This window comes from Labeo rohita, chromosome 16 (assembly GCF_022985175.1).
Source record: "Labeo rohita strain BAU-BD-2019 chromosome 16, IGBB_LRoh.1.0, whole genome shotgun sequence".
In the NCBI taxonomy this organism is placed as follows: Eukaryota; Metazoa; Chordata; class Actinopteri; order Cypriniformes; family Cyprinidae; genus Labeo; species Labeo rohita.
Window position 1 is genome coordinate 27,011,663 of NC_066884.1, and position 22,664 is coordinate 27,034,326.

The window sequence follows — 22,664 nt, forward strand, 5'->3', positions numbered from 1 at the left end:
TATATATATATATATATATATATATATATATATACTTTTTTTTTTTTTTACATTTAATTGAATTTTTTAATCAAAATAACCCCACCACAGTTTGACTGAGATTAACTGTAATGCACAATTAAAAAAAAAAAAAAAAAAAAAACATGATTTTTGAAAATGGTTAAAAAAACAAACAAACAAACAAAAGTTATCTGTTTTGGTAAATAAACTCTTAATATGTTTATTTCTGGGGTCAGTTTGATACAATATATAAATGATAATACATCAAGTAATTTTAAATCCCAAATTTGTTTTATCTGGACTACTTTTGTGCATTTTATCAGCAAAACGTGAACATTCTGCTAAACAGAAAGTCATGTTTGGAATTATGTTAAGGTGAATAAATAGTGACTGAATTTAATATTTTGGGTAAATTAATCATACACTACCCATGTATAACATCTAACACTTGTTTATGCTTAACTCTCAATTAAACTGTCAGTACTATATTTGTTTTTATGAAATCATCGCCTTAGAATTATAAGGTTATATCTGACATTTTTGTCAAAATTGAGTTATTCGCATATAACTTATTTACATTATATGATGTTTCTTTTGTAAGCTGTGTACATTTTGGGTACTGTGTTTGGGTACTGTGTGCACGGGGCAGCCGTGGCCTAATAGTTAGGGAGTCAAGCTTGTAACTGAAAGGTTGCAGGTTTGAGTCCCAGGTCCGGCAGGGATTGAAGGTGGGGGGGAATGAATGACCAGCACCCTCTCCACCCTCAATACCACGACGCTGAATTCCGAGTATGGGTCACCATACTTGGCCACACGTCATGTCCTTTTCTTTCCTTTTTAGAAAACAAACATGGTTCTATCTACAGAAGTCAGTACAACAAATCACTTGCAATTACAGTGCTTCATCCAATTTTTTATTGTGCTTATATGTAACTATTAACAGTTTCTTCAGAGAGCATGTATTAGCAGCCATTTGTGCTGTACACTTTTTTTTTTTCAGATTTTTTATTCTAGAAATGAGCAGCAAAAGTCATCTGGGGCTTTCGGTCCTTGGAGCCCAGTTTCACTTACACCTGAGCACCTGCAAGAAGATGGTGATCTTTTTGATGGAAATGTCAAGTACATATTGTTCTGTGTGGCTGAATTTACATTTCTGTAACAAGCACCTGCTATTTGTCAAAACACTGTTCCAGAAGATCCTTACTGGTTAAGCTGATGGGTTACATGTTGTATATGATTGTTTTATCAATGAACTGTAAGGACAAACTTAACATAATTCTCTTTTGAGAGCATTCATAACTATTGTGTCCACCCCCAGATTCACCCTCCCTCAGCGTGGTCACTGTGAAGCAGAAAAACGAGACAGATTTTTGTGCGGCAGCATGCAGCAGGTTTCTGAGATGTCTGTGGGTGTAGACACTAGTCACCCAGTTCCACTTTCCTCTCAACAAACTGAAAGAAGAAACTGATCTTTACTGTGGAAATGGCAAGTAATCTGTAACACTGTTACCTGAATTTAATGTTAGCGTGCCAATGTGAATGACTTAATTGATAACAAGAAAAGGGGGGCAGTTTGAGACAACATTCAGTAAGAACATTATTAAAAGAACTCATATTTAAGCTAAAAGCAACAGTTGAATGTTAAAACATCTGCCTTTTATTTTTATTAATATTATTATTATTACATTTTGACAAAAGATTGCTATTCTACAATACAATCCATGTTAAAGACTATGCCATTCTTAAGCATTTATATTTAGACTGAAGATGTTGCTGGTAAATGTGTACATTTTCCTTCTTGCTTTTTTGTGCAATTTTATATTTCATTTTATATGTATCTGAAACTTTCATTTTATGGTGAAATCAATTTAGGCAGACTGAAATGCTAAAACAAATAATGATTGATCTTCAGGTGCTGTTAGTTACATCAGACCACAAGGAGGTGCAAGATCTCTACAAAAGCCCAAGCAATACTGTTATTCAACTGATCAGTATTATTTACAATGTCCGTAAGTAAAGTGTGATATTGAAAATTGAGAATTTTTGTCATTAAAGCCTAGAATTAAGCGAAGTTGAGAAGTGTAAAATAACGACATGAAATTAAGCAAATACTGTGTGTTGTTTTAACCTTGTGACCTTTTTGCACAGAAGGTAATGTTCTTGCTTTCATTGGATCATTCTCAAATCATGCTGAAAACCGTGTTCATCAGTTTTGAAATGTATGTACATTTTGAATTTGCATTAATTGATATGCTGATTTGTAGTAAAACCCCAGTGTATTAAATTAGAAAAAAAAAATGCAAAATAGAAGCATTTTCACTAGTGGTCTCAGACTTCGGGCCCCTAATGTATGCATTTAAGGTGTGGAGTTCCAGGTGTAAGAACAGAGCAATTAGTTGAGAACGAGTAAGGGATTGCGAGAGGTGCAGACATGGCATTTTAACAGTTTCGCTGGTCAGAACCAGAGTGTGAACAGTGGCTCTGATGTTCATTTATATAACCTTCGGCCTCCAAAGTAGGCAAGCCAGGGTCCCGCCTGATCTTGGCGGCTGACATGGACGTGTGAAGACAGGGATTGAGGCAGGAGACGGGCGCTTTATGGCACCACAGCTCCACGGTCTACAAAGAGACACTTGTATTGCTGGCCTCTTCTGTTTGCTGGCAGTGTTAGACAGGTTTTCAGTCACATCTGCAAGATTTGCAACGTGCTGACATAAACGTTCTGGTGTATGTGTGTGAACATAAGTTACGGTAATAAAGCCGGCGATCAGCACCCTTGAGCAATCTTTGTGGGTTGTTTCTTGCTTCAAGAGTCTTTCTGAGCTGTCTTAAATAAATGTTACAAAAATTGATTTTAAGTTTTTATAATGCACAAAAACTTGACCAGTGGCCTCAAAAGTATTTGAACCAACACAGTCTCATGGCACTATGTAACCATTTTACGCTTTGTCTAATTTATTAGAATTTTCTCCATCCTATTCTTATGTTTTTGTACCGTCTGCTTACGCTACACCAATGCTTAGGTTTAAAGGTGGACCTTACTTACTTTTCTAAACATAATGTTGTCTTATAAACCACATTGTACAAATTCATATGAAATTGTCCACTCATAAAATACTGCTTTCTCATTAAATTGGGTTGATTTGGACCCTTGAGCCATATGGACCACAAAACCAGTCATAAGTAGCGCAGGTGCATTTGTAACAATAGGCAAAAATACATTATATGGGTAAAAAATCATTAGAATATTAAGTAAAGGTCATGTTCCATGAAGATGTTTTGTAAATTTTCTACCATGAATATATATTTTCTCAATATTTAGATCTTTGCACCCTCAGATTCCAGATTTTCAAATTGTTGTATCTCAGCCAAATATTGTCCTGTACTAACAAACCATACATCAGCGAATAGCTCATTTATTTTCCAAAAAAAATTATCCTTGACTGGTTTTGTGGTCCAGTGAGTATGGATTTTTAATATAACATTGTATTATTTTATAAATTAATACCTCACAAACGTTTTTAGTTTTTGTAAAATATTTAACTAAAAAAACGGCTTGTGTTTTTTAAAAAAATTTGAATCAAACCAGTTGCTTTTCAAAATTATTCAAAGCACTCAAAACATCTGGTTAAAGCCTTGTAAGTGCAACAAGCAAAAACTCTGTTGAATGTGTTTAATAACATGTTTTACCACTTTTTATCTGCTTCAATTATAAAAGTGACTTAAGATTAGTTACAAACTTATTTTATGCTGCCCTGCTGAAGAAGAAAAAAAAAAATAGAAACCATCACAGAATTCGTAACGGTTACTGGGTATAATGGGAATTGTATTGGTTTTAATAGAAACTCTAATGGTCCCTGAGGGTATCTGCTGGTAATTTGTCACCTTTTAATGGTGACTTGTTAAAACCACTAAATCCTACTGGAATATGTCCCAAAACACTATAGGAAAACCTTTTAAAACATTTTAAATGGTTTTAATGGTTAATAGTTGATGATTTGTTATGTTTGTGATGGTATTTGTAGTGGAAACTATAGAGGGTTTGCACTTACGTCACAATTTGGTCAGTTACCTGGATGCGCTGCCATATTGGCAATACTGGCAACTGATTGTATGGTTAATGTGCAATACTAATTTATGCTGTCTAAACCACAGAAAAAATGTGTGGAAGCTGCTAAATCATATAGAGAAGGACATAGTAAGCAGTTAAGGACGCAATATTTCAATAAAATAAAGTTAATAGGTGATAAAGATACATATGAGTAGTAAGATATTAGCCTAATATTTCACTTTGCATTCGGTTCAATGGCATTGTTTACGTTCAGTGCCGCCAATATAGCCGATTGATGATGGTTGTGATAACGCTTTGTTAGAATTTCTGTGATGATTTCTACTGTTTTGTTCAGCAGGGATGAGTTTACTGATCAGCTGAGGGAAGCCTTATTTACTAAAATCAGGTGACTTGTTTGGCTCGAAGCTAGTTTAGTTTCTTAACTAGTGTTTCATATCACTTTCTGTGCTATTTTTCCCCCCACTTGATTTGATATTTTGCAATGACAAGCATGTATTTTGGGGCAATTGTATATTCTTTAACTGCTCATGAAGAGGGAAAAAGGGGTAAGAAAGAGCAATGGGCATACAAAGAAAAAGAGAGAGAGAAAAACCAGATGGGAATTTTGAATTTGGGTCTGTGTATGTGTGTCTTAGAGAAAGGGAGCCTCTTATTCGCTCTCAGCAGGAGCTTGGCCTAAAGTTCGGCCTAGTCTCGTCTGCCCAGCAGGAGACTTTCCTGAGCTGACTGCCCAAGGGAGGGGCACCTGCCCCTGCCACAAACACTGCAGCACAGGCAAGGGAAAAGGAGGGGCGTGTGAGGATGGAAAGACACTCAGGATTCCAGGAACAGGAACATGTGTTGGATTTATGAAGCACACAGGTAACACAAAACGATGCAGGGAAAAAAAAAAAAAAAACCTGAAAACTATTTCCCCCATACGTACCTCTGAGGTCTGTCTTTCTGCGGCCTCCTTCAAAATGAAAGGTTTCTCTCTGACACAGTCGCAGTGGTTATTGTTGGAAACCTCAACTATACCAACTCTTGGTGACTACCAATATAAACTGACAGCTTATGGATTTGCTGCCCTCCCTCATGGCAATATTTTCCACTGTTTGGGTTCGCTGGATACCAGCATATGTTTGAAGTTTATCACACGCTCAATCATTCAGACCCTCTTGAGAGAGAACAACGGAGAGAGGGTCCCCAGACTGACTCCCCCAGCTGAACTTGAATACTGTCATTAAACTATGAGGCTTAGAACATTCTCCAGAAGACTTCTTCATGTTACATAAGTCTATCAGCAGTGCTGCCTATATTGTAGAACATGGATGAGCATAAGGAGCCTAAATTTCGTGAATTAACATTTTTGATAATTCACTTACCTTTCCATGAGTCATTCTGACCCCATATTATTTCCTTTCTTTTGTGGAACACAAAATGTTATGTTTGGCAAAATGTTCAAACCTCTCTTTTCCTTACAACAAAAGATTGATTTATACTGCCAAGCTGCAAAAAGCAATATAATATCACAGGACTTGTCCATATGATTAACGCGCCATATTTCAAGCCAAATGGTAACGTTGTGTGAAAAACGGATCCAAATTTATGCCATCATCCCCTTTTAATCTTCCCCATTGTTGATCAATGACATACCATATGGCTTCAGTGGACTTTAAATATAGTGAGCTATTTTTATCCAACTTTTTTGGGAACTTGACAGTATAAATCACTCCATTTTACTTGTTTGGATGACAGAAGCTCAGACATACTGCTTAAAGGGGACATCGGATGCCCATTTTCCACAAGTTGGTATGATTCTTTAGGGTCTTCATGAAATGTCTGCAACATACTTTTGTTAAAATTCCTCAATGGTTGTGTAAAACTAAACTCTTTTACCTTGTCAAAAACAACTCTGTTCACAATGACCTGTTTCAGTGCATGTCTTTTAAAATGATAATGAGCTACTTCTCACTCCACCCCTCGCTTCCGTTTTTTGTGTATTCGGTGGCGCAAAAAACGAAACTAATCCACTGCATCCTCAGGAGAAAATGAAGGCTCTTATGTTCACTTTTACATCAATCTACAAAAAACCTGCATTGCTTGCAAGACAATGTTGTCGCCACAGCTGCTTGAGTGTGGAGAAAATGGCGGACAGGGTACAACTGGCTGAGAGGGAGGTAATACATGACATCATACTGCTCAGAAAATCAAAATAACTTCATAATTGAGACTGCTTAGGTTTTTTGGGGATTATAAAAAAAGAGTAAATGGATTTTTATCATTGTAGGGTGGTTGTGACAACACACTGCTAATGAAAACTTCAAAACGTTTTGAATTTGAATATCGGGGTAAATGTGATTTATTTTGTCTTCTGGGAAACATGTAAGTATCTTCGGTAGCTTCTGAAAGGAAGTACTAAATAAAAAAAAAATATGATATTTAGGCAAAATAAGAAAAATGTACACATCTTCATTCTGTTCAAAAGTTTTCACCCCCCACCCCACCCCGCATTGTGTTGCCTTCTGGAGCATCAGTGAGTGTTTGAACTTTCTGTAATTGTTGCATATGAGTCCCTCAGTTGTCCTTAGTGTGAAAAGATGTATCTCAAAATTATACAGTCATTGAACAAGGACAAACAAATACAGGACAAACAAGGGACTCATGAACAACTATTACTAAATGGAAAAACAGACAAAAAAACGGTAACACAGTATTAAGAATCAAGTGAATGTAAACTTTTGAATGGGGTTGATTTTTATAAATTCAACTATAAATTTTATAAATTTTCTCTTGTGGACTTTATGTAAATATCTTTTACTAAATACAAAATAACATGCATTTTGTATGCTCTTTCTTATTTTGCTAAAATAATTAACATTTTGCAGATTCTGCAAGGTGTGTGTAAACTTTTGACCTCAACTGTATATGCAAACACCATGTAAAAGTGAATTTTGCATCTGATGTCCCTTTTAAAATACACAGTAAATAATACACGGCTGCAACACCATGGGGTGAGTAAATAGTAAACTATCATTTAATATAAAATAACTATAAAAAATGCACTTTAAACCTGTTTTTCACAGGTGCTATGTGGATGAGCGAGACAAACTAAGGCTGTTGCGGCAACCATAATGTCACGCAAGAGGACATCATTTATGACTTTCAACGGTCACACCATGAGGTAGAAACATACACATATTACTCCTTCAATGTGCTCTGATGTTCCTCAGGTAAATGGAAACACATGCCCAAGGAAAATGAAAAGAGTAGGGAGGTGCACACATCAGGTCCTCATGTTAGAAACCATGAGCCTGAACATAAAAAGTGTGTTCAACAGCAGATTATTCCTGTTGAAAAAAGCATATGCTGGTTAGGTATGTTTTGAAGCATAGCAACTGGTTTGAGCTGGGTTAAGCTGGTTCTGAGCTGGTCCTAAGCAACTAGCTCCTGCTCAGGAACAGTTCATAACCAGGACCGGCTTAAACCGGCTCATGACCAACTATGGACCACCTTAAACTAGCTAAAACTAGCTGCTATGCTTCAAAACATACCTAATCAGCATATGCTGTTTTTTTCAACAGGGTAGGTGTTTGATAATAGATTATGTATCCAACTTATGTATCTAACTCAAGGTGTACCACATACAGCATTTATTTGTGTATTATGGATTTTATGTTCTTTTATCATGTGTCATCTTAAAACAAATTACTAGCCATAACTGCCAAGGCCCAAACAGGTCCCCAAGGAGCTAAAGACACCCCCATGGCACACATATACAGACGCCTACAATCGTTTCTCCTCTCTGTCAAACAATATTTGTTCATGTGCGTCACAGAGCAGCAGGCGACCACAAACCAATATATTGCTGCCATTCAACAATACGCATGAATTGTACATGTTGAAGAATACAGTGTTCCATCTGGGTAGCCTGCAGTTGATGTCAATAAGTCACAAACAGCATTACAAAGTTTACTAACTTAGCATGAAGGTCATGGCACACACACATTTGTGGGTCAGTTTGAGAAAGTGCAAAAAGCTGATACAGACTCAATAAGGCTCATATTATCCAACGAAAACACAGTCCCATCCAAGCACTGCAGTGCAATACACACACACCCCATGCGAGACCCACAAAAAACTGAATGCTAGCAAAAGCATAGTTCGGGCCAATGCAGACACATAAATAAATGCTTCCTGAATGAAAACCATATTTCATTTTATTTAATTTGCAGTCTCAGTTCCCCCTCTTTTGGTCTTTTCTGTGTTTTTCTCTTCATTTCTTATTAATTCCTTGTCTTTTCAATGAAAAACTCGCTCATCTGCTATTGTAATAAGTGCAGTGTTACGTTTCTGCAGTATCATTTAGACAGTGAGGTTCTTCAGGTCAGGAAGTCTTCTAAAGCTTCCCAGAAGACTCACTTAGATCATAAACCATTCTGCTGCTGTTCTTACATAGAATATTTTTATTGTATATTATGATAAGCACCAGATTTCATTTATAGATTCTTTCAGGCAAGCTTTCTTGTGCAAAGCAATGCATTATTTAACAGTAAAACGTAACAAATATAATACAGATAGGCTTAAAAAGAAACTTTTTCAAAATATGTCAAAGTTTGGAGCAGTTTTTGAATATAGCAACATTTGAATTAAATTTTTTGCATGCATAAACAGAGGAAAGGATGTAGATTTAAAAACGGAGCATTGAAAAATTGCAGAATTCAATTAATTTGTAACAAAAAATCAGGTAGAATAAAAAAATGACATATTATTCATATAAGGTGCCAATAAATACACAAAGTCAGGACTATAATAGATCTGTTGAGTTTTTTAGTATAATGAAGTACCTCATGGAGAACATAATGTCCTATTGGAGAATGAGAGAATGTGTGTCTTGGCTTCATAACAGAAGTGATTTATCCTCCTCAAAAGAGCAAACTCTGACACGTCCTTTAGCTTTGAGCCAAATCGATGCTATGTAATTTCTCCTTTGCACTTAGACTAATAAACCAATTTGGTAGTTAAATGGTTCACACCTGTTGTTAGACTATCCTGGGGCGATTCGTCCTGACGAAGCTTGTTTGTCCCTTTCAAGTTGCCCCATAAAACAGATGTTTCACACGTTTGAGTCCAATAATATTTAACAGCAGATTGACCAGAATTTTTGGTTTCCATTTCAAAGGTGATGAACTCTCTTTTACTTTCATAAGTATTCACCCCTTAGTATTTCATTTTGCATTGCAGGGACCTTATGCGCAATGCAGAGCAGAGAACATACATCATTATTGCTTTGGAGTATTGCTATTTGCACAGCACATGTATAAAGCTATAATCTTTAAGCCCTTTATCACCAAAATTAGTAATTTGTTTAATAAACATGACTATGCAGTGTCTTTTTGGTCATGGGCTACATTATTGTTGTTCAGAGCTGCCCTTGTGGCAAAGTGGGGCAGCCGCACTTATTGTCTTCCTGCTGGTCCGCCTGCGCTTTCCTGTCAGCAGTGTGTAGAAGAACGGATTCACACACGAGTTCCCATAAGTCAATCCTGTGAGGATGCGATTAATGGTCACCTGTGTGCCCACCGGCACCACGCGCAGAACCTCAGGCCGGTACAGTGGTAGAAGCTGCCAGATCCAGAACGGAAGGAAACAAGCCCAGAATGTCAGCACAATCCCCAAGATGAGAAGCAGGACTTTGGGGCGAGGTGCACGGGGTGGGTAGGCATTGCCCCCTCCAGCCCAAGCTGGCTGCGTCTGAGATACCCAGTAGAGTCTCCCTAAGGCTGCATACAAAGCTCCGATGGCCAGTCCTGGGCCTAGGATACTGGTGCAGAAGAGTACACTGAGGTAGGCTTTCGAACTCTGTTCGTCCCAGGCAGGAACGCACAACTTGCCTTCCTGGTTCTCTCCGTCTTCCAGGTGCAACGTGATCATCATGGGCAAACTGAGAGCCACGGCAAAACCCCAGGCCAAAGCGACTCTCAGGAGTCCAGAGGAAGGAGTGGACGAGGCCGCTAATGGATCAGCCACAGCTCGATACCGATCCATACTCATAGCAGTGAGGGTGAAGATGCTTGCGTGCATAGTCAGCAAATCCAGACTGAGTAGAAGCCGACAGCCTAGTTCACCGAAGGCCCAGTCGGATGCCAAGCTGTCATACACAATGAAAGGGGCAGTGGAGAGGTACACCAGGTCTGCCAAAGCCAGACTCAGAACCTGCAGGTGGAGGGAGGAAGAGGAGGACGACGAGGTGGGAGAGGAGGAGGGAGAGAAAGAAGGCGAGGAGGTGCCGAGGCAGGAGTAACAGCAGGTGGAAGCGGTACGCCGTCTTCTTGACATCCTACGGCGGCGAATGAGAAGCCCAAGGGTGTACAGGTTGCCCAGAATGCCCAGCAGAGACAGGAGGGATAGGAAAAAGCAGAAGAGAGCTGTGGAGGCTACGCTTGGGGATGGGGAGAGAGAGGGAGAGGATGAGGGAAGGGAGAGGTTAGTGAGAAAGGGAAAGGTGTATGAAGGGGAAGGGGAAGAGGAAAGGGAAGTCGAGCCAGAGACGTCCATTTGTCCTGGACAGCAAGAGTCCCAAGATGAGTTTCCGTCCGTTGACAGAAGGAGGCCGATGGTAACTTCAGAGTGTTTTTAGAGTAACTAGTACTGTGCCTGGGTTATCAAGGAGTCCAGATTAGAAGGGGAGAGCTGTGAGTGGATTGCTTTAATGGGTGAGATAGAAGAGAGAACAAAAAGAGAAAAAGAAGTATTATAAACTTGTCAACATCTTTTTCATTTAAACTATTACTGCTTTAAAAAACGGTAGAAACCATCACAGAAATTCTAATGGTTTCCCCTACAAATACCATTACAAACCAACTTTTAACCATTAAAACCATTAAAAATGGTTTTCTGTAGTGTGTTTTGGGACATATTCCATTAGGATCTAGTGGTTTTAAGAAGCCACCAATAGAAGATAACCAATTACCAGTAGAAACCCACAGAGTCCATTACAGTTTCCATTAAAACCAATACAATTCCCATTATAATCAGTAAAACCATTAAAATTTTTGTGATGTGTCAGCTGTGATGTCATAGGTCTGACAGTCTGACATTTGAGAAAATATATCTTTTAGCAGTGTTTTAAGCAACTTTTTCAGTGTACGACAACATCCTTATGAAAATTAAACATGGTTTTATTATAGTAAAAGTGTAGGAACCATAGTTTTTGGCGTTTGTATAACCAGTTTTATGGTTATAAACTATGGTTAATGTAGCAAAACCATGGTTAAGTTGTGTTTAACATGGTTTAACTATACTAACCATGTTTTTCTGGTTTTATTTGTAGTATAACCAAGGTTAATTTTCGTAAGGGCGGAACGAAAAGTCGTATGCACTCAAGTCGTGTTGGCTTAAGGAGGTAAAAGTAGCAACAGTACGCTTCACAAACGCTTTCATTCAGGAGGTTCATCAGACGGAAAACGTCAAATCTATCATTATATCACTTTTATCGTATAGATTTACTACCAGTATAATTACAAAAACTTTTATAGCCTGTTTTTTTTTTTTTTTTTTTTTAAAAAGTATTCGAGATTCTGAACTCATTAGGCTATTTATCAAACTGAATTTTAGTTGCCTAAACAAATACTGACAGAAATTACATCAAAAAGGCGGCCCATATAAAATAATTAATTTGCATACTGCTCTACGCTTCTTTTTTTTTTTTGGTAATACACAAATACTAAAATAATAAAAACAGCAAATAAGACTGGGCTATTATAAGTTTTTAAATTATGCTAATTATTTTTTATTAATATTATTGTTTTTAATAATAATAATAATAATAATTATTGGTATTAAAGTTATTGTTCAATTATCCCAGCAGCACGACGTGTAACGTGCGCTATTTTCCTTAAAAACAATGAGATAATGAAAAACCCTTGACTGTACTTTAAATATGAAGTCTTTAATTGCAATGCAACCGGTAATGCAAAGCGGTAAGGCTCTTTAGGAATTCTATTCTTCATCATTATGACGGGTGTGAAGATCAAAGCCCTGCCGGGGGGCGCACGCGGTCACTTACGGGAAAGAATGTAGGTGGCACATGGTGACCCTGAGAGAGACGGGTTACGAGCTGCTGTTGAAATCACGCACTGGCACAGGCACAGTAGGCTACCCTGCTGCGTCCAGCACCCATTTACCAGGGGGCTTTAAATAACACCTGTCGTAATAGTCTGACACAGGTTTGCTAGTGTTAATTTATGCAATACAAGTGCGTTTTAATCATGAAATACGCAGTAGAAAAATGTCTAAATTTTAAATTTTAGTAACTGAGAGTTAACAGTGCTATTTGAGTCCGAGCATATTCATTTTAGTTTAAGTAATTTATTGTTGTCATAATCTAAAAATGTCAAACGCGGCATGTGTGCACTGAATTGTGTAGTAAGGAAAATCGGAATGCTGCAACACGTAATGAACTGTAACACCATCAGTTAGTAAAAATGAGCTGCAGGGGTGAAATCACTATCATTCATGATGTGACAGCAGAAGTGTGCATTGCGTGTAAGCATAAACGATCTACAGGGAGAAAAAGTATTTTGAGGTATGTCATGCTAATGAATTTTAAACGACAGAACTGAGATGCAGAGATACAGAGTTTAGATTATACAGCTTAAAAATAGAAATATCACAGCTGACCACGGGGAGAATTGTAACACTTTCCACTTCTACACTGTACCTATAGGAAGAAACTGAACATAAAAGGACTTTGTAGGCCACTTGACACAAACAGGCACTGTTTGTCACCTTAGCATGTTTTATTTGTCTTTTTATTTGTTTTCATTTATTTATTTATTAAGTTTATTTGCTGGTGTGAATTAATTGGATTGAGAGTGGAGGTGCGAAAATAATTATTCTGAGCAAGAAAATTTGATAGGCACAATAAATGAATGTAATTACAACACATAAAACGCCAGTGTTTTTATTACAAACCGACAGTGGGAAAGATTGTAACAACAGCACTCTTTGTACTTGTGCATTTCTAAATTTCGTTGTGCATTTCTAAATTACTTAGCAGACAAACGTGGTGATATTATATCAAAATTTGACAAACCTAACAAAGATGTTAAAGCAAAATGTGTCACAACACGTGTATTTATTAATTTACGGAATTTAAGCATTTCAGTATAAAGCTTGTTGGTTGTCGCTTGTGAGAACGACATCTTCACAGGCAATAGAGCTGAGATTGTAAGTGCTACTCTGAAACAATTTTCTCAAACAATAATAGTGTGTAATAAATACAACAATATATAATTAAACATATCTGTTTTTTTTTTCCGGTTAATTTTTGAGCAACAAACGAACGAATTTTATTTGACTCATATGCTAATACAGTACATTAATCGTTGTTTTTATAATCCGAAAATCGTCTTACCCTTAATTGAGTATTCAGAGATGGCATGTTCCATACGTCGACCTATATCCACACTTAAAACCGCGCGAGACAGTGACGAAAATCCCACTCTAGAATATCCTAATTAAATTGTGTCTTTACAAGATATAAATCAAGAAGCCCAGCGAGATGTTAGTGTTCCTCTGAGGACAGACTTAAAGAAACTTTAGGATGGTGTAGAATATCTCTGAGTCACAGCCAGTCCACTCCTTTGCTCTCACTCTTATGTTGTCTGAGGCAAATGAAGGGAGGGATGAGGAGAAGCTGTGCTGAAAGAAGAGAAAGAAGGGTGTCTTTAATAAAGACCCACGCTATTATGAATGGCCTTGGATGGAAACAATTGATCTACATTGGCAGAGTCTCTAACCCTGTCTGATATTTGGAGTGTTATCGTTCTTGTGATTAGATACCTTCAGCCCCTTTTTTAACGAACACTTTTATGAGTGAAAAGTCGGTGCTTTGGGGCAGTATTTACAAGTGCCAAAAGCAATACAGTCAGTATACCATAGGAAAAACACTTGTAAATGTCAGAGAACAATATTTATGTCCCTCATCCATCAAAGTTATTTGGGTTTGGGAGCATGCAAGGAACATTTCAGGTAGTATTTATTAGAGAACTCTAAGAATTACGACAACAAACATGAAAAGGTACATAAAACGATTGCAGTTATACAGGTACTCAGAAGACAAATGAACATATTATTAAACCCATTATTTGAGGCCGAACTGAATCATGCGTGAAAAATGTTGGATGAAATTTTGATACGTGTCACAATCCAAACCACAGCTGAGGCAGTGAAAACCATTTAATCACTTGAAATATGGTATCGCTCCCTAACGACCATACAGGAATACATAACCATTAATGGACAGAAAACGTTTCAGTGGAAAGACATTTTCACCTCCTTAGTCATGCAAAAGTTGAAATGATGCATGGTGTGGACATCTTGCATGCATTTCTGATCAGACTAAAGTATGCTGTCCTTTAGAACCACATGAATGGATTCTTAAAGGGATAGTACACCAAAAAACGATCATTTATGCAAACTCATATCATTCCAAATCTGTATGACTTACTTTTTTCAGGAACACAGAAGGAGACCCTAGTGAAAAATAAATATACTACAATCTATTTAAAATACACTTATTTTATGTATACTACAGTATGTAAATACATTTCCATATTATGCACTAATAAAAATACCCTGCAATTTTACTTTTAGTATACTAAACTGGTATACTTAATGTCTGCTAAATTGGAAAAACTAATTTAGCACTTTAATCGTGTAGAAGTAGTGCTGAAGTCCAACTAAAGATATGCTTGAGTATGTTTGATATATTTAATGTTTAAATATTTTGTATTTAAAGACCGATATTATTTAAAGATCATACAGTCCTCATCAATAGACATTAAAAAGTATTTTAGGCTTAATACTAAGAAATGTGCATTGTGCACAAGTAGTACTCCAATTAAAGTTTCATTACTATTTTTTTATCAGTAAGTCTTAAGCAATATGTCAGTAAATATGTTAACAGACTTGAACTATACGTAGTATAAAACAAATGCATTTTAAATCTATTACTTTTGTAGTAGGGGATGTTTTGAAAAATGTTAGTTTTTTTGTTCATACAGTGAAAGTCAATGGGGTCCAGTGTTTTCTTTTGGACCCCACTGACTTTCACTACACTGTCAGTAAAAAAAAAGAAGGTACAGAAGCTGTCATGGCGTGGTAACTGAGCCTTTTCAAAAGGTACACTCTTGTACCTTTTATAGGCACTAGTACTACAGTTTTTCGTAATCGCTTTGGCTCAATTCTCAAATGAGTGAACAATTAGTTTCTTGTTCACATCAGATTTGAACTTTAATTGATTTACGCAAACTGTGTGTGTTTTGGCATGTGTGCAACAGAATAAGAACAACTGTGTACAATTTGCACAGTAACTAAATGTACATGGCTTGTTGATCAGTTGATTCTCGGTGAAATTGTCAAACTCTTCTTTCATGATGTGAGCCTTCATGCGAAATGAGCCATTTAGTTATCAAAATATGTCAGACATGCGTGTATATTCCAAAAATATCTGAAATGGAATGATTGTAATGTCTGCTAAGTTGGCAAATGGCTTGCCAGTAGGCTTGCAAAGGGGTGGAAAATTTCTGGAAATGTTCCAGATTTTTGGAAATTTTCCAGAAATTTACTGGAAATTTGCTGCCCCTTGCCATTGTAATAAAATAGGAATCTCAATCTTGACAGTCAGCCAAGTTTGGAAGCATGCATATATATATATGTGACCCTGGACCACAAAACCAGTCATAAGGCTCAATTTTTTGAAATTGAGATTTATGCATCATATGAAATAAATAAGCTTTCCATTGCTGTATGATATTAGAATATGACCATATTTGACCGAGATACAACTATTTGAAAATCTGTGCAAAAAAATCAAAATATTGAGAAAATCACCTTTAAAGTTGTCCAAATGAAGTTCTTAGCAATGCATATTACTAATTTGTTCAGATGTTCTGAGAAAAGGTAACATAATTTGTTGGTCTGTCACTCATACACTTAACGTTAGATGTGTGACCCGGGACCAAAAAAAAAAGAGTCAAAAGGGTCAATTTTTTTAAAATAAATGAGCTATCTATTGATGTACGGTTTGTTAGGATAAGACAATATTTGGCTGAGATACAACTATTTGAAAATCTGGAATCTGAGGTTGCAAAAATCGAAATATTGAGAAAATCGCCTTTAAAGTTGTCCAAATGTCCAAGTTCTTGGCAATGCATATCACTAATCAGAAATTAAGTTTTGATATATTTACAGTAGGAAATTTACAAAATATCTTCATGGAACATGATCTTTACTTAATATCCTAATGATTTTTGGCATAAAAGAAAAACTGATCATTTTGACCCATACAATGTATTTTTGGCTATTACTACAAATATACCTGTGCTACTTAACCTGGTTTTATGTTCCAGGGTCACATATAAAGTTTGCCCAGTACAAACATCCCATTTTTGAACAAGGAGGAACGTCACAACCCTAAACAGCAGCGGCTACAGCAGTACTGTATAAATACAGTTATATTTGTACAGTATGTTTATCTATAGAAATGTGTTACATGTAAATTGAAAATTCACAGTAGCTTGACATGGAAGACCAATAGGAAGAGCAATTGTAAGAATGTGTGGTGGTGGTGTTAGCGGAAGTCAACAGAGTGTGTAAAAATGTATAAACAATGGTGAATTTTCAGTTGACATTTAACACATTTCTACAAAAATAAACGCACAGCTTCATAACATTACTGTTGAATTGCTGATGTTACATGGACTATTTTAATTATGTCATTACTACCTTTTTTGGGCCTTGAATGTGGTAGTTGTGTTGCCGTCTATGCAGGCTCAGAAAGCTCTCGGATTTCATCAAAAATATCTTAATTTGTGTTCCGAAAATGAAAGAAGGTCTTACGGGTTTGGAATATCATGAGGTTGAGTAATTAATGACAGAATTTTATTTTTTAGGTGAACTGTCTCTTTAAGTCTGTTTTGAAAAAATGTGCCTAAGTGATACAGAAAAGCTGTAATATTAATCTTCAAGGTACCAATATGGCCCCTTTAGGTACAAAAGTAAACCTTTTGAAAAGGTACCATTCTACTGGCAGCTTTTGTAGCTTTTTTTTATGAGAATGTATGGAAGAACAGTTCTTTGGAATATTTTCTTTTGCAGAAGCCTGAAAGTCATGCAGGTTTGTGATGACATGAGGGTGAATTAATGATGACAGAATATTCATTTTTGGGTAAACTATACCTTTTGGGGGAAACAAAAAATTGGGAAAGTGATACTTGAGCACCATACAGTTTTGATTATGGTGACAGGTTTTCCTTCGTTTTTGTATAATTTTGGTGTAAACCACAAAAAATGAGAGAATTTAACCAGTAAGGTCAGAATGTGTAATCCATGCAAACACCAAAATCACATTAGACTAACTGGGAAAAGTAGATAAAAGTTCAAAATGTTAAAGAAATAATAATAAAAAATTAAAGAAAGAAAGAAAGAAAGAAAGACTTAAGTCTTTTGACATTAAACCTAATATGTTTATTTCAGTTATTTAAAAATCCTGAACTTGAGGAGCTCTAGATTTCCTAGATCTTTAAAACACACAAGCGGGTCAGCAGACACATGTTCTTTCCTGTAAAATGAAGATGACTCATAAGATGAAGGCGGTCCAGTGTAAAGGAACAAGCGGCGTAAATTACCATCCAGTGAGAAAGAAAGAGTAATAGAGTGAGAGAAAGAGACAGAGAGCAAAAGTTATAACCCCGTCTCCTCATGAGCTACTGACACCAAATTCAGCGTTACGCCGCGTGCCAACACACATCTACACGAGGCCAACACACACATATCTGCACATCTACTGCACTCCCGCCAACACACACACCGCAGACACACTTCAACTTAACACCAACTCTGAACACCCGATACGGTCAACACTCAAACACATCTAATCAATGAAGTAAGGAGAGTATGTGTGAAGTTGACCGCTAGAGAACAGCAGCCAACTGGATCATCATAGTAGTCTATAGAGCTTTTGCTTAATGAATTAGTCTCCTGCTTCAACAATTCAACTGTCCAAACAATAAAAGCCAGTGAGGTCCAGTGTTGCTTTGGACCCCACTGAGTTTCATTTCATGAACAGAGTTGAAATGTTTTTCAAAATATCTTTTGTAGCAGCCAAGGTCACTATGAACTTCTTCTGGGAAAGAACTTTATGTTGCTTTAAACTGTTCTAAATAACAGCATACTGGTTTGGAACATCGTGAGGGGCAGTAAATAATGACAGGTTTTTCATTTCATGTTCATATTATGCCTGTTGAGGCATTAGACTGATAATCCTTTTTCAGGCCACTGCTGAGTTGGTCTAAAATGGGTTATAACTCTTGTGTGAAGTCTGCAGGATTTAGAGAGGTGATCTGGGCTTAGCGTGTCCCAGGCATGTGCTGTATATTTGAGAACACAAGATGGACAGAGACAGGCACCAGGGCCAAGACGAGAAGAAGGGCAACATACCTCTCCCTGCGGGGTGTGTGGAATTTCAACAAATACCTGGCACAGGCCTGCCAAAATAGGCAAAGAAGAGAGAGATTAATAGAAAGAGAGACAGGCGGGACACAGACAAAAAGCAAGAGAGAGAGACAGAACGTTTGTCTGATGTCTCAGTAAAGGATGGAGTGTGATTAAAAAATACAAAAGGGAAACAACAGGCCTGAAGTGACAAAGATGAAAATGTATCATCCTTACCTAGGAAAGAAGATAGTATTTGATAGCATTTGTAACACATAACATTTTAAATTAAGCTTATTTTTCGTTAATATTACGCATTATAAAACATTTAAATTCACCAGTGTCTCATTAAACTCAAACATCTCTAAAGGTGAATTACAGTAGATATAAAAAACAACTTCTTGATAAACAGCGATAGAACGATAGAGAGAACGATAGAATGATAGACAGAATGATAGAACGAGAGATAGGATGATAGATAGATAGTGATAGAATGATAGATATATAGATACTAGAATGATAGATAGAATGATGATAGATAGATAGATAGATGATAGATAGAACGATAGATAGATAGAATGATAGATAGCGATAGAACGATAGATAGAACAAATGAGATAAATATATAGATAGATAATAGAACGATAGAATGATAGAACGAATGATACATAATAGATAGATAGATAGATAGATAGATAGATAGATAGATAGATAGATAGAACGATAGATGGAACAATTAAAAGATAGATAGATAGATAGATAGATAGATAGATAGATAGATAGATAGAATGATAGAATGATAGAACGATAGATAGAATGATAGATAGCGATAGAATGATAGAACAAATGAGATAAATATATAGATAGATAATAGAATGATAGAATGATAGAACGAATGATACATAATAGATAGATAGATAGATAGATAGATAGATAGATAGATAGATAGATAGATAGATAGATAGATAGAATGATAGAACGATAGATAGAATGATAGATAGCGATAGAATGATAGAACAAATGATAGATAAATAGATAATAGATGATAGAATGAATGATAGATACTAGAATGATAGATAGATAGATAGATAGATAGATAGATAGATAGATAGATGATATAATGATAGATAGATAGATAGATAGATAGATAGATAGATAGATAGATTGATAGATATATAGATGGACAGAAAGAATGATGAAAAAGTTGATAGAACGATAGATAGATAGATAGATAGATAGATAGATAGATGATATAATGATAGATAGATAGATAGATAGATAGATAGATAGATAGAGATATAGATGATATAATGATAGATAATAGATAGATAGATAAATAGATAGATAGATTGATTGATTGATAGATAGACAGAAAGAACGATAAAAAGATGATAGATCGATAGATAGAATGATAGATAGCGATAGAATGATAGAACAAATGAGATAAATATATAGATAGATAATAGAACGATAGAATGATAGAACGAATGATACATAATAGATAGATAGATAGATAGATAGATAGATAGAAAATAGAAAAAACGATAGCTAGATAGATGATAGATAAAACAACAGATAGATAATAGAACAATAGAACGAGAAATAGATAGATGATACAGATGATAGATAGATAGATAGATAGATAGATAGATAGATAGATAGATAGATTTTTGCATACATTTCTAAAGGTTTTCCCAATCAAATCCAATAATCAAGCAAGTGCTATCATTTTAATAAACATGCTTTGAAATTTTCAGGTGAACATTGCCCCATTCAACCCCTCTTACATTTCTGAAAGAACAGACACATTCTCATTTCTTCCTGATCTCTGGTGTAAGGCCTCTGTGTAGATTAACACATCAGGTTTCGTGGTGTGTGGTGGTCTTCATGCCTTAAGCTTCAGGGTAAGGTCCTGCCCTTCCCAGGGTGTCTCCCTTTACTTCAAAGGGGTCATAATTGCCAGACACACTTGTCCAGCCCCACTGAGACCCCCGGTTCAACCTGTGTGTGTATGTGTGTGTGTTTCAGTGCTGTGTCACTGCACGGGGGTTTCTAACAAAAAACAATCTGATTATGGTATCTTGACATAAATAATCACAGACCCTTTAAATGGCTTTAAACCGCCCTTGTGCTTTGCTTACATTATGTTAATTAATTCTCCAAAGTCTTCGTCAGCCCATTGACAGATTGCCTACTTGTTTGACTTCTCCTTACAGCAGATTTAATTAAATGGGCGGACATTTTTGCGTGTAACAAACGGTTTGGTTCCCTGCAGACTGATTAGTGGAGTTCAAGATGAAATATTGATCCTCCATCTCTGGTGTTGATGTTTATATTCACGTCACTTTCAGTAGTCCTCTGTAATAAAGACAAAGGACTGACATTCCTCCAACACAGTCTGTTTAACAGTTGACTTGCATGTAAATTAAATGCACTGAAAAATCTTTAGACCTTCTTTTGCTGTGTCTACGCTGCAAGCACATCCCATGTGTTTACACACTTACATGTATGTTTTAATCAATCTATTATTCTCGATCAGTGACCATAGCAGGAAATATTCTGATACAATATTACACAAGCTGTTGTTCCAAATCAGCGAGGCTGTTTTGTGCAAGCAATAATCAAAATACAATTCCTAAATGAATATGTGAATTATGCAGTGACTAATGATATAATAAAGAAAATTATTTTGTTCCTGAATGAATAAGTGCTTTTAAACAAAGTTGGAGCAAAACTCTCTGACCTCGCACACTAGAGTTGATTACCCCTGACATATTTAATTCAGGATAACTGGAGTATTTTTCCCCAGTCATCTCAATGGCAAAACATGTCCCAGTTTACCTGAATTCATGCTTATTCAATCATCAGAGTATGATACCCCCTCCCTGTCCACTATTTAAAGGGATAAATCACCCAAAAATGAAAATTCTGTCATTAATTACTCACCTTCATGTCATTCCAAACCCATAAATCCTTTGTTCATCTTCAGAACACAAATTAAGACAAATTAGATTTTTGATGAAATCCGAGAGCAGAATTTTCATTTTTGGGTAAACTATCCCTTTAAAGGAGAAGTCCACTTCCAAAACAAAGATTCAAATATAATGTACTCACTCCATTGTCATCCAAGATGTTCATGTCTTTCTTTCTTCAGTCATAAAGAAATTATGGTTTTTAAGGAAAACATTTCAGCATTTTTCTTCATATAATGGACTGATATGGTGCCCCAATTTTGAACTTCCAAAATGCAGTTTAAATGCGGCTTCAAAAGATCCCAAATGAGGTTGTAAATGATCCCAGCCGAGGAAGAAGGATCTAGCAAAAAGATCAGTTATTTTCATAAAAAAATCACAATTTAAATACTTTTTATTCTTAAATCATCTTGCCTTGCTCTCATTGAACTGTATTCTGACTCAAGACAGTCAGGGTATGTCGAAAAACTCCAATCGTGTTTTCTCCCTCAACTTCAAAATTCATTTCAAAATCATCCTACATCGCTGCAGAAGTACCGACCCAGTCTTTTGCAAAGAGAACATGCAAAGAAGATCAAACACTCTTAACAAAAAAGGTAAAACAGCAATGTAGGACGATTTTGAAATTGAGGGAGAACATGAGATGGGAGTTTTTCAACATACCCTAACTGTCATGAACCGGGAAAAAACAGTTCAGGCAGAGCAAGACAAGACGAGTGTTTGACATTAAAAAGTATATAAATTGTATTATTTTTATGAAAATAACCGATTGTTTTGCTAGACAAGACCCTTCTTTCTTGGCTGGGATTGTTTGAAGCTGCATTTAAACTGCATTTTGGAAGTTCAAAATCAGGGCACCATATCAGTTCATTATATGAAGAAAAAATGCTGTAATGTTTTCCTCAAAAAACATAATTTCTTTACGACTGAAGAAAGAAAGACATGAACATCTTGGATGACAATGGGTGAGTACATTATATGTGAATCTTTGTTTTGGTTGTGGACTTCTCCTTTAAGGAAAGCGGTGACTGTGTGAGCACACTCACTGTAGAGGGTTTGCACTTACGTAACAATTTGGTCAGTTACCCAGTTATGTTGTAAACAACAGTGTGGATTGCATGGTTATTGTACTACTGCAGGGG

At 36.3% G+C, this 22,664-nt stretch overlaps 1 protein-coding gene across 1 annotated transcript; it reads right to left on the reverse strand.

Annotated features, from left to right (window-relative positions):
- Positions 1-9,463: 9,463 nt before the first annotated feature.
- Positions 9,464-10,736, reverse strand: uts2r3 (urotensin-2 receptor 3). Its single transcript, XM_051132095.1, has one exon. It carries the CDS (start codon positions 10,607-10,609, stop codon positions 9,464-9,466), a length of 1,146 nt encoding a protein of 381 aa, XP_050988052.1. The 5' UTR covers positions 10,610-10,736.
- Between the last annotated feature and the right edge of the window lie 11,928 nt (positions 10,737-22,664).

Excerpts from the sequence above, each read along its gene's own strand:
- uts2r3 (XM_051132095.1), bottom strand. The coding sequence starts at position 10,609 with ATGGACGTCTCTGGCTCGACTTCCCTTTCCTCTTCCCCTTCCCCTTCA.